Source organism: Cervus canadensis, chromosome 7 (assembly GCF_019320065.1).
Source record: "Cervus canadensis isolate Bull #8, Minnesota chromosome 7, ASM1932006v1, whole genome shotgun sequence".
In the NCBI taxonomy this organism is placed as follows: domain Eukaryota; kingdom Metazoa; phylum Chordata; class Mammalia; order Artiodactyla; family Cervidae; genus Cervus; species Cervus canadensis.
In genome coordinates, this window is record NC_057392.1 from 17,068,861 (window position 1) to 17,081,547 (window position 12,687).

At 42.6% G+C, this 12,687-nt stretch overlaps 1 protein-coding gene across 1 annotated transcript in view; it reads right to left on the reverse strand.

Annotated features, from left to right (window-relative positions):
- BRWD1 (bromodomain and WD repeat domain containing 1) overlaps positions 1-11,862 on the reverse strand; it is a 123,660-nt gene extending 111,798 nt beyond the window's left edge. Inside the window, exons 1-4 of the mRNA XM_043474437.1 lie at positions 11,669-11,862; positions 11,499-11,557; positions 11,333-11,362; positions 11,115-11,174 (exon numbers count right to left, since the gene is read on the reverse strand). Of these exons, the coding sequence (XP_043330372.1) occupies positions 11,115-11,174; positions 11,333-11,362; positions 11,499-11,557; positions 11,669-11,717 (198 nt within the window). The 5' untranslated portion in view covers positions 11,718-11,862. The remainder of the gene's footprint in view (positions 1-11,114; positions 11,175-11,332; positions 11,363-11,498; positions 11,558-11,668) is intronic.
- Between the last annotated feature and the right edge of the window lie 825 nt (positions 11,863-12,687).

The window sequence follows — 12,687 nt, forward strand, 5'->3', positions numbered from 1 at the left end:
GAATTATGAAGTTGCCTGAAAAAAGGCAGAAGGTAGTGGCACAAAATGATGAACATGCTCAGTAAAGTTCTCGGTTAAAATGAAAAGCCGTCTCTTATTTTCACTTAAAAAACAAAGGAAATTTTTAGCCAACCCAATAAAAGAGAAGAGACCGGCATACTTTTTTTTTTTTGGCCACACAGCTTGTGGAATCTTAGTTTTCCAACCAGAGATCCAACCTGTGACCCTTGCAGTGGAAGCGCAGAGTCCTAATCACTGGATGACCAGGGAATTCCCAATACAGGTGCACTTTTAAACACATGAATTTTACAAAAGCTACAGCCTACAGAAGATATGAAATAATAAAAGTTCTTGGTCAAATAATTCCAGTCACATGTACATAGTAAAGACCATAGATTTCAACACTAAGGCAAAACATCTCCTAGTCAGTCTGAGCTCATTATTTCACCCAGAAGTCTGTACCTGTTTCAAATGATCAAAAGAAATGTACCTATTTCAAAGGATCAAAAGAAATAAAACTTATTCTTTTAGCTACATCTTTAAAACAAATTCATAAAATACAATACAAACATAAATCAAGAGTTTACAGAGTCATATAAAAGAAATGTAGCTGATGGAGATTCAAAGGTTCAGCTGCTAAGCCCAGAAATGTATCAAATAATAGGTAAATGCAATTAAACCCTCACAACAGAAATAGTAATTCCCAAATAAAAAGCCAGAAAGGACCCATGGCTTCACAGCTATTGGTTAAGTTACAGTTCAGAGCCAATTCACTAGTACGTAATGATCACCTTCATGAAAACAGTACAGAATGTCACAGGAACAAAAAAAGATCATGGAGGAAAGTCAGAAAGAACTTAGAAAATAATGATGACTGCATTCTCTACAAAGAGAGATGACTCAGATGGTACTCGTTAACTGACTGACAAACTGGAAAAGGCTAGACTCAAATATATTAACCAAATGCTAAAATATACTCTACATAAAGACATTAAAAAAGAAATTATAAATGGCATAGGAAAAAATTTAAATGAATAGATATACAATATTGCCTTTATAATTTTATTGTACAGCAAGGCCTTAAGGACAACCATAAAGGCAAAATAAAGATTAAGAGATGCAAAACATTAAAAATCTTGAACCATCCAAAAAAAGAAAAACCCCCAAAGAAAACTAAAAAGCAGCCTGCAAACAGGAATTCAGAACAAGTGACAGACTAAAGAATAACCTATATATATATGGAGAATACTTACAAAACAGTAAGATAGTAGTAGAAAATCAGATAAAAGATATAAAAAGGCAATTCAAAAAAGATGATTATCAACAGCCAATAAACTCACTTCCTTTAAAAAAAATCCTAGACATTTAACTACTGGGTCAGAGGTTATGCAGGTTTTTAAGGCTGACGGTGACCACACTTTCTTCTGATCTTCACGTAGCTGGCTCCTTTTCATCCTTCAGGTCAAATGTTATCCCATCATAAAAAGCTTTCCCTCACCATTCCTTAAATATCAGGTATCTCCTTTCACCCTCCTTTCCCAATCCCCATCACCAGCCTGAATTTGTATTACAGTAACTGGTATGCTGCTTCTGGTCAGCTACACCCCAAGGGGCCAGCTCCATGAACATAGAAGCCTTGTCCATCTCCTCCAGACTGGTACCCGGAACTGTGAACATGGCAGATACTTATTTATTGCATAAATGCACCACGCATTACTGAATGGTCAACACACAAAGCGCAGCATACAGCCCAGATAAACATAACCTCATCCAAGTTACTTGTCTCTTCCAAGTTCATTTCAAACAGGAAACCATGATACATATAAGGTAATAGGGTTGCTGAGAAAACTGAGAGAGAAAATACAAAGGTTAAAGCTTTTCTGTGCAATACTTGGCAAAAAATGCCTCAAACCTTAACCATGAATACTATTTGATCCATCAAATTAACAGAGATTAAAAAGGTTATGTGGGTATGAAATCAGTGTATTACTGCATACAGTAGTCGAAAGTTTAAAAAGGAAGAAACCTAAGGAGAACAAATCAAATATTATAAAAATGTAAACCATTTTGTGAAGTGAAAGTCACTCAGTCTTGTCTGACTTTGTGATCCCATGGACTATACAGTTCACGGAATTCTTCAGGCCAGAATACTGGAGTGGTTGCCATTCCCTTCTCCAGGGGACCTTCCCAACTGAGGGATCGAACCCAGGTCTCCTGCATTGCAGGTGGACCCTTTATCAGCTGAGCCACCAGGGAAGTCAGTAAACCATTTTACTCAATGATTAAATTTCTAGAAATTTATTACAAGGGACAATTATGTACACAGACAAATAAATATAGACATATAGATCTCATTTTGATATTCACAGAATCACTAATAGAAAAACCTAGAAACCAACCAAATGTCCAAGAAGCAAACAGTTAGGTAAAATTTTCCAGAGAAATGGCAAGGAATTAATTTTTTTACCCCAGTTTTGTTAGATTATATGCATAAAGAAAAATAAACACTTCTCATTTTAGTGATTTTTTGCATTTTCTCTTTGCTTTTGCATTTTCTGAATATTCTACAATGAACGTAAGCAAGCTTTAACATTAGGCCTATTTTGAGCCACAGTTCACCCAGAAAAGCTAATGAACTGATTACATGCCAGTTTTTAAATACCTATAGAAAGGTCACTATCAATATCTTCAAATATTTACATAAAAATAAGGACAAATTTTAAGGCTTTAAATTGAGGCCCTACCACAAGATCTTTCTCAGGCAAAGGTCTCTCCATCTAAAACCCGGCCGGCCTCACGTAAACCAATGATAATTTAACTAACTGATACCAGAAAAAAGGGGGTCAGGGACTCTCCAGATCCACAGGAAATACAGTTAACAGTTCTACCTCTACATCTAACTAGTTATGGGAAAGCTAGACAAAGAACTCACTAGGACTTCAGATTCCACATTAACAAAAATAACAAGAGGTAATAATGTATATTTACAATGTACATGTCTAAGTATTTAAAAGTTTTGACTAATTCATTACATTAATAACAGCTAATACTTTACATAGTGATTATTATCTGACACTGTAGTAAGAACTTTGTATACACTAGCTTACTACAACGTCCCAACTAATTCTCACCTTAAAAATGAGAACAACCTGGACTTCCCTGGTGGTCCAAAGGTTAAGAATCCGCCTACCAATGCAGTGGACATGGGTTCGATCCCCGGTCTGGAAATGAATATTCCACATGCTTCCAAACAATGAAGCCTGTGCTCGACAACCACTGAGCCTGTGTGCCTAGAACTCATGTCCTGCAACAAGAGAAGCCACCTCAATCAGAAGCTCAAGCACCACACTAAAGCCCTCACTCAGCAAGACCCAGTGCAACCAAAAATAATTTTTTTTAAAGCGAGAACGAGCTGGATTATCTTTAAAATAACTTTTATCAATACCTACCCTTCACAGAGCTAAGGAAACAAATCTAAATTAACTACACCCCAGAAACTGATAAGCCCTTCTGTGAACAGAAAACAAGACTTCAGCTGTTTTCATCCCTTGCAGACAGGCAGGAAGAACTGACACAGATGAGAAAAAGAAAAAATCTGCCAAACCTTTAAACAAGCACCTGCAGACTCGAACAAGTGATGAGAATGCTAAGGAGCTTCCTCAGAGTAAGTGGCACCCACTCCCATTCCCTTCCATAGGCCTTCACCAACTACACAGGGCCAAAAACTGGACACAGAGCAGCTGGGAGAGAAACCTCCTAAGGTAAGGACAGTTCAAGGTAGAAAGCCAATGGCTGGACTGGAGAGCAAAGAGAATTCTTCATCAAACAAAAAGTTGGCAGCTGAACTATAAAATAGTACACGATCTCACAAAGTCTGGAAAGCTGGCAACTGGGCCATAAAGTATGACCTCCCAAGAATCTCATTATGGCCCCCAAATTTCAAAATTGGCTGAAAAAGAAAGTCTTAATCCCACCCTCAAAACATGTGAGCCAGTTATTAAATGAATGCAATTAAAGTCACACAAAAGGTCAGAGATGATCGGATACAAATTAGATTGACCCAACCCCACACTAATAATTTGGGGGCTGCCGGAGGAGGGGGTGGTGAGAGGCACATCTTTTTTTTTTTTTTTTTTTTTGACCACATCTGAAAGCATGTGGGATCTTAGTTCCCCAACCAGGAATCAAACTCCTGCCCCATGCAATGGAAACACAGACTCTTAAACACTGGACCACCAGGAAAGTCCCAGTACCTTCTTTACGGAGACTAACTAAACTACTCTTTTAATGTAAAAAGGCCCAGTATACTTCAAAAGATGATGAAAAACACAGCAAAACAAAACATGAGACCCAGGGTCAAGAGAGGGAGTGGCCAACAGAAGCAGACCTAGAACTGGCTGATATTGGAAAATGTTCAGCCATTATCTCCTCAAAATACTTACTCTGCCCGATGCTTCCATCCTTTCTACATGGGACTTTTAAGCTATTCATTGAACTACTTGATATCCTACAGGTTTAAGAAGCTCAGAGAACCTTCAAGTGCCCAAAAAACCCAACTAGGCACATGTGGTAGGCAGTTTCTGACACGGACTCCAATATTTCCACCTTCTGGTACTCACAGACTTTGTGAGTCCCCTCCCCATGAGTAGCTTATTTCTAACCAACAGAGCACTAACTGGGTAACATATCCATTACTAGGTTACAAAAGAGTGTGACTTCTGTCTTGCCTTCAGGCTACCGCCTTGTCAGCTTTCATCTTCTGACAATCCAAGTTGCTAGGCTGGAGAGATCAAGTTAGTATGGAGCTGAGGGCAGCCAAGAGCCAACCAGGAATGGAGTCAAGGCTCTCAGCCCAGCAGTCCACTCCAGGGACTGTAGCCAGCCAAAAACCATGTGAATGTGGAAGCAGCTCCTTCCACAGTCAAGCTTTCAGTGGAAACGCCAGCTCTGGCCAACACTTTGAGTGCAACCTTGAGAGACTGAGACAGAGGATTCAGCTCAGTTGTGTCTGGACTTCTGACAAACTGTGAGACAGTAAATCTGTGGGAATTCTCTGGTGGTCCAGTGGTTAAGACTCAGTGCTTCCAATGCAGGGGGCATGGGTTCCTTCCCTGGTCGGGCAAATAAGATCCCATATTCTGTGTGGCATGGCCAAATAGAAATTAATTAATTAATTAACTTGTGCTGTTTTAATTCAGTAAGTTTCAGATAATTTGTTATATAGTGATAATGACTATGGTATATCACATAAACCTTTTGAAAATTAAAGACAAAATTAAAATCTTGAAAAACAGCCAGAGAGGAAAACATTATATTGGGACTTCCCTGGTGGTCCAGTGATTAAGAATTCACCTTACAATGGAGGGGACACAGGCTCAAATGCCTCAAAGCAACTAGGCCCAGCTGTCACTACTAAGGCTCAACACAGCCAAATTAATTAATTAAACACACACACATCTTAAAAGAAGAAACAGTAAGACTGCTGGCTTTTCAATACTAATGTGCTGAAAAGAAAAAAAAAAAAAAAAAAAAAACAGAACCAACCAACCAGAATTTCACAGCTTTTAAAAAAAAATGTATTTAATAAAATCAAAACAAGTTTTCAAACCAAAAAGGAAAACTAAAATCATTGTCAACAAACTTTCATTAAAAGAAATCTCAAAATAAGTTGTGGAGAACAAGGAAAAAAGTAGCACAGCCAAGACTAAGTGGCTCAGACAGCAACACCACTACCAGGATTCGGGACCAAGCTAGAGAGACTGCCATTCTCCATCCTACTTTGTGGTCATCCGTAAGGGTAAAAACCAGGCATCCTTAGCCCATGTATTAGAGCTCACACAGACTGTGTTTTGTTATTTCACAAGACACTACAAATATAAATTAGGTGAAGGGGAAGTCTACACATTATGACTTAACTGTCCCATCAATGTTATTACTCCTAAATACTACTGATTACTACTGTGTGCCCAGCACAGCAAAATAATTTTTTCAGTATGTTTACAACACTTTTTATTGTTATACAGATTAAAGAACTGAGGAAGAGATCAAATAATCTGCCTGAGATTACATGTGTCAAAACTATGGTTTTTCCAGTAGTCACGTATGGATGTGAGAGTTGGACCACAAAGAAAGCTGAGCACTGAAGAATTAATGCTTTCAAATTGTGGTGCTGAAGAAGACTCTAATTTAGAGTCCCTCAGACTGCAAGGAGATCAAGCCAGTCAATCCTAAAGGAAATCAACCCTGAACATTTATTGGAAGGACTGGTGCTGAAGCTGAAGCTCCAATACTTTGGCCACTGATGCAAAGAGCTTACTGATTGGAAAAGATCACGATGCTGGCAAAGATTGAGGGCAAGAGGAAAAGCAGGCAACAGAGGATGAGATGGTTGGATAGCATCACTCACTCAGTGGACAAGAACTTGAGCAAACTCCAGAAGACACTGGAGCACAGGGAAGCCTGGCATGTTGCAGTTCATGGGGTCTCAAAGAGTCAGACACGACTTAGCAAATGAACAAGAAAATGTAGTAGCAACTAGAAAGGCAGGATTACAGCCCAAATTTCTAACTTAACACTGTCCTATTGCTAGACTGCAGCTTCTTATCACACTGCTATGATCATTAAGTGTTCCCAAGTGGTATCAATGAAATGCCTACAGAAGGACAGATCTCTACAGTCAAGTACAAAGAAAATGCAGAATCCATATGGAGAGAAAAAAAAAGGCTGCACTCAGGATAAAGTGTCTCTAGAAACCACAATGAACAACAAAAATGGTAATGTGACTAGTTGCAATACAGATTTGGAATACATAGTTGTATCATTTTAGTTATTCATTTTTTGGCTGTTTGGCACAGCATACAGGATCTCAATTCCCTGACCAGGGATGGAACCCCTGACCCCTACAGTGGAAGCACAGAGTCTTAACCACTGCCAGGGAAGTCCTGGGAGTTTTGTTTCAAATGAGTAAATAAATAGCCTTGCTATTAAAAAAAGAAAAAAAGGTTCAACTTTAGACTCTATCAATAGAGTCTATCTGGCGGAGCACCCGAATCTCACATCTTGGGTTAGAATTTTCTATCATAACCTGAGTCCTCAATCCAGTAAGAAGCTCAAGATGGTTATACCACTCTCCCCTTAATTTGGAGAGTGAATTCGTAAACTGAGGAAGGTTGACAAATAAGTAGAAGTGAAGAAAAGAAGCAGAGAAATATTTGTACAAGTCACAGTTATTCTGATATACTAACAAATGTTGCACTATTTTTAATGTTTGAAAGAGTAAAAAATAATCTACTTGATAAACTTAAAATGTATTTACAACACATAAAATTCTTAGAAAGATTATGCTTAGATCTAAATGTGCCATATAGAGGCTTCTACAGATTAAATCCATCATTGTAAATATAGTGTGGAAACCCCTAAGGAAATTTAAGTAAGTGGTGTTAATACTTTTTAAGTCGTGTTAAATATTTTAAGATTAAACTCCCATGACAAATCAAACACTAATCAAAATGTAGAAATAAATATACTGGTTTCTACATATTACTAGATTTATTAGATTTGTAAGTGAACTTAAAGGTTTAAGAAAAATAACTACTTACAATTCTAATAAACCAAATACTGATTTCAATACAAATAACTCTGAAGTGTTCTCCTTACACAAAAGGTCTATTCAAACATGATCAAACAAATAAAAAAAGTTAATGACAATAACCCCCCTCATGACAGTCTACAATTTAAGAATCTTGATTTTTTCTCTGCTTAAGGAAGAGACTGGCCTACAAAAAATGATCTATCATGTCACTCAATTACAAAGTACATCAAATCTCTCTCCCCTTTTCAAATATACCCCTCCTTTACAAACCTTTCCAATTCTCATGCCTAATTCTATACTTCTATTTCATTCTTCCCCTTTCTTTACCACCTATAAATCATAAAAATTACATAAAAATTCACAGGCTCAACTGCTAATGCAGAGTTGGTATTGAGAGATAACTAGTTTCAATTTTCCTAAGAAAATACCAAAAGTATTCTTGCTTCCAAAGCACAGGCTGGACTAATAGCATAGTCACAAGCCTAAGATAAACTGCAGCTGTGCAGATAGCGATACTGGAATCACTTGAAAGGCTTTAAAATAATAGTGATCTTCAGTCCCACCACAAAGACACTGATTTAAGTGGTCTGGGGCATAGCCTGGGCAGATTTTATAAAGCTTTCCAGATGGTTCTGATTCAAGAATCAGAACTACTGAGAAAAAGGAATTAACAACATACAGAAACAAACAACATTATAAGGAATCAGACAAAACCAAAATGTGAATATTCTACAGAATAACTCAAGTCTCTTCAGTAAATCTACAGCACAGGGGGAAAAAAAAAAACTATACAAGATAGAAAGATTTAAGATTATTTCAGTGTGATGCATGAACCCTGTATGAAGCCCAATTCAAGGCAAATATTGAAAAATATAGCAAACTGGTAATGAATTTATGATATGGAGACCCGTTACACTGTTCTCATTTGTGTATATTTGAATGTGTCCCTGCTAAGTCGCTTCAATCATGTCTGACTCTTTCCCAACCATAAGGACCATAGCCTGCCAGGCTCCTCTGTCTGTGGGCTTCTCCAGGCAAGAATACTGGAGCGGGCGGACATGCGCTCCTCCAGGGGATCTTCCTGACCCAGGGTTCAAACCCACATTGGCAGGAGGGCTCTTCACCACTAGTGCCACCTGGAATACTTCTTAAAAAATATTTTTAAAAAGAAAAAGTGTTTGGAGAACTAGAAGCTACTCACATACCCTTGACAAAAGAATAATTCTCTACACAGAAAGCTCACTGTCTACCACTTAGTGCTGGGAAAGGAGGCAGAGGGAAGGTAAAGGAGGCAGAGGATCCTCACAAGACGAATCATCCAGGCAATGAGAAAACGTATGTCACAGCCACATCACAGGGATACATCACAGAGCAAGATTCCGAATAATTTAAAGCAGAATTTTATTTTTTTGGCCACACTGTGCGGTATATGAAGGATCTCAGTTGAAGCACAGAGTTTTAACCACTGGACCACCAGGGAAGTCCTTAAGGCAGAATTTTAAGTTTTAAGCAGTACTAACAGGAAAAGCCAAAAAATATATAAATCTATTTTTAATGTAACTTTCCCAGTAGTTATAGCATCATGATTATTTCAAAATGTAACAATTTTATCCTCAGTAACATAGCTGCACGTCTTATCAATAATGCTTTGATGGGGAGAGGCGGTGGGAGAGGGTTGGATTAGAAGTTTGGGGTTAGCAGATGCAAACTGGTACATATACAATGGATAAAAAAGGTTCTACTGTATAGCACAGGGAACTATCTATATTCTGCAATAAGCCATAATGGAAAAGAGAATGAAAAGGAATGTATATATGTGTGTAACCGAGTCACTTTGCCGTACAGCAGTAATTAACACATTGTAATTCAACTATACTTCAATAAAAAAGATTTTCAAAAAGAATGCTTTCCTAAAAAAAAAAAATTATGCTTTTCTGCTTCATGGACACAGTTTGCACCTAGTAACAGGAGTAAAACATCCTTTAAATATTCCGTTAACGTTCAAAATGTCAAACTCAAGATTACCATTAAAAACTCTGCCATGATGAAGAATTTATACAACTCCCTTTCTTGAAAATAAGAGTTCGCTTCAAAAAACTCTAGGAAGGGAAATAGTAAAACTGGCAATTAAAACAGAATCTTTCGTTACATTCACCCAGCTTTAAGTGTCAACACTTAACTGTTCAGTATCTACTAAGCATAAAGACTCACAAACAAATACGGTGAATAGACTTGTGGTTGCCAAAGAGGAGGTGGGAGTGGGGGAAGGACAGACCAGGAATTTGGAATTCACAGGCGCAAACTGTTATATCTAGCATGGATAAACAAGGTACTTCTGTACAGCACAGGGAACTATAGTTAATATCCTGTGACAAACCATAATGGAAAAGAATATGAAAAAGAATGTAAGCATGTGTAACAATCACTTTGCTGTACAGCAGAAATTATCACAACACTGTAAATTATGTTCTAAATTAACCAGACTTCAACAAAGGTTTAAAAAAAACTTGTCATATATAGATAACAAATCCTTCCATTTCTGTTCTTTTATATAATTTAAGAATGGTGATGTTATTCTATATTAACACCTACTTGCAGTTGTTAGAACTGTGATAAAAGATCACTCAGCTCTTTTTCTCTCAGCTGTTTTGCATGTACAAGACGCTGAATATGCAACTAAAGAAAATCCTTTGTCCTAATACACAAGTCGGAAAAAACTTTTCCTGAAAAATGTTTTATTTCACTAAGGACTAACAAGTGGCTCAAACCAAATCACATACTGTGAGAGGAACTAAAAAAGATGACAAAGTACAACGAAAAGAGAACTGTAATCCATGTTATTGGTGCTCCAGCAAGACAAACTGCATCGTTAGGGCCTACATTCAGTTACGTACAGCAAAGAGCAGTATTAAAAATTCATCAAAGTAAGTTTCCTAAGGCACTCAACAAGTGTAGCACAGTTTAGCGCGGCAAAAGTACTGGAGGAGTGACAGAGTCTCACAGCAGCAAGATTTTTATTACTCTGCTGAGGGAAAAGAAAAGAAAAATGTTCCGAGAAAGGAACATCTCTCCACCTTTCAGACACGGGTGCTTCTATTCCTAGGAACAAGTGGTTGGAGGATCTGGGAGGGGCAAATGGAGGAAGACCAATCAGAGGTCGAGTTACAAGTCGGGATCCGAAGAAACACAGATGAGAGCAGCTCGCTGACTGGCTGGCGCGCCCCCGCTCTCACCAGACGCACGGCACCTGGGGACCCACCCGGCCACAAACCGCGGCACAGGGTCGCCCCCACCTACCCCCGCCGCCCCCGGGGCCGTTTCCTGCCCAAACAAACCAGCCACCCCAAAACAAAACAAAACCTACGGGGGGAAGTCCCGCCGTCCCCGTGGCTCCCCGGCCGCCTGCCCGCCCCCTCCGAGCGCCGCTCTATCACTTCGCCCCTCCAGCAGGAGCCCCGAAAAGGGGGCGGGGGAGGGGGGCGGGCGCTGGGAAACATCGGGAAGGAAATGTCAAAAGTCTCACCAATTCCTCGTAGCTCCTGTTGTGCTCGTTGCCCTCCCAGTCCAACCTCTTCGGCAGCAACTGCAAAGACCCGAGATGCACACGACTGACCACCGCGCGGGGCTGGAGGGGTGTGGGGGTGGGGGGGGCGGGGGGCGGCAGGGCAGGGGCGGGGGCGCCAGGGAGCCGATCGAGCGGCACCCGGGCATGGCCAGCGGGGGACGCCGTCAAGCACAGACCTGGTACTGCTCCAGCTCCTGCACCAACACCTGCAGCCGAAGAGACACGCAGTTAGGGGGGCGGGGGCCGCACCCCGGTCTACCCGGCGCCCTCCTCCCGCGACCCCGGGCGGCGGCGGGGCCGGAGCTCCTGGAGCGCGGCCACCGCCCGCGGGCCCGCACTCACCTGGGCGGCTCTCCGACATGGGCCGGCCGATAGGTACCGGGCGATGAGGAAATACAGCTCTGCGGGGAAACGGGGAGACCGGTCAGGAGACGGGGAGACCGTGGCGGCGGGGAAGGGGCCGGGGCCCGGGCGGGGGCGCCGGGGGAGGGCGCGGGCGTCGCGCGTCTTACCCGACTCGATGAGAGGCACCGGGCGTCGGGCGGGCGAAGGCTCCGCCATAGCCGGGCGGGGGCCGGGGCGGGAGCTGGCGAGTAAAGCGTGTAGGCCGCGCCGAGGCCTGACCGGGCCGGCGTCCCTCTAGCTCAGGCGCGCCGCCGCAGCTGCCGCCGCCATGCCGTGCGCGCCGCCAGCGCTGACGCCTCCGCGAAGTAGTGCCCCGCGGGAGAAAAAGTAGTTCCTCCGTGGGAGCCACCTGCGACACGGGACGAACGACGTTTGGGCCCCGCCCGGAAGAGTGAGCCTCGCCTCCTTCTCTGGCTCAGGGGACGCAGAGAGGAGGCTGTATGCGCCAGGAGTCGGGCCCCGGGGATGCGGCGGGTGGGGGAGGGGAGCGCGCGTGGCTTGGATCCCTGCGCGCGGTGAAGCGGCAGCCGGCCATTGTGAGGCGGCGGCCGGGCTGCGCGGCTGGGCTGGCGCCGGGGGCGGAGGTCGGGCGGGGGCAGCGGCGGGGGCTAGGGTGGGGGTGGGGACAGGTTCCCGCTTTTCCAGCCAGAACCGAGCCGCGAGACGCGGGGCCTCAGGGGCCCAGGAGGCGTGGCGGAGTCTCCGGCTTCGGGCTGTCAGAAGAACATCACAGACGGTCAACTGGGGCCAGTGCGTTTGCCCCCCACGAAAGAACGCTGACTTTGAGGACGCGAAACCCTTAAAACTGAAAATCGTGCCAGCTGCAAAGAGTAGAACACCGGCCCGAGAAGCTTTGCCCGGAGACGGGAGGAGGAATGCGGGGAAGGGGGGCGGCCTCGGAACTAACCCTCTGCGGTTCGGAGGGTACTGCAAACGTTACGGAGACTCCACGTTGCTAGAGTGCAGTAGGAAGAAGAATCGTGAGACCCAGCCGCAGGTCTGGGGAAACCCAGAAGGGTGAAAGAAAACGCACTACATCGCAGAGGATGTCGACCTGGCTAGTTGAGGAAGGCAGTCCAGGCCGGCGATGACTTAGCCGGATAGGAAGCGGGGTGGGAGGAAGCGA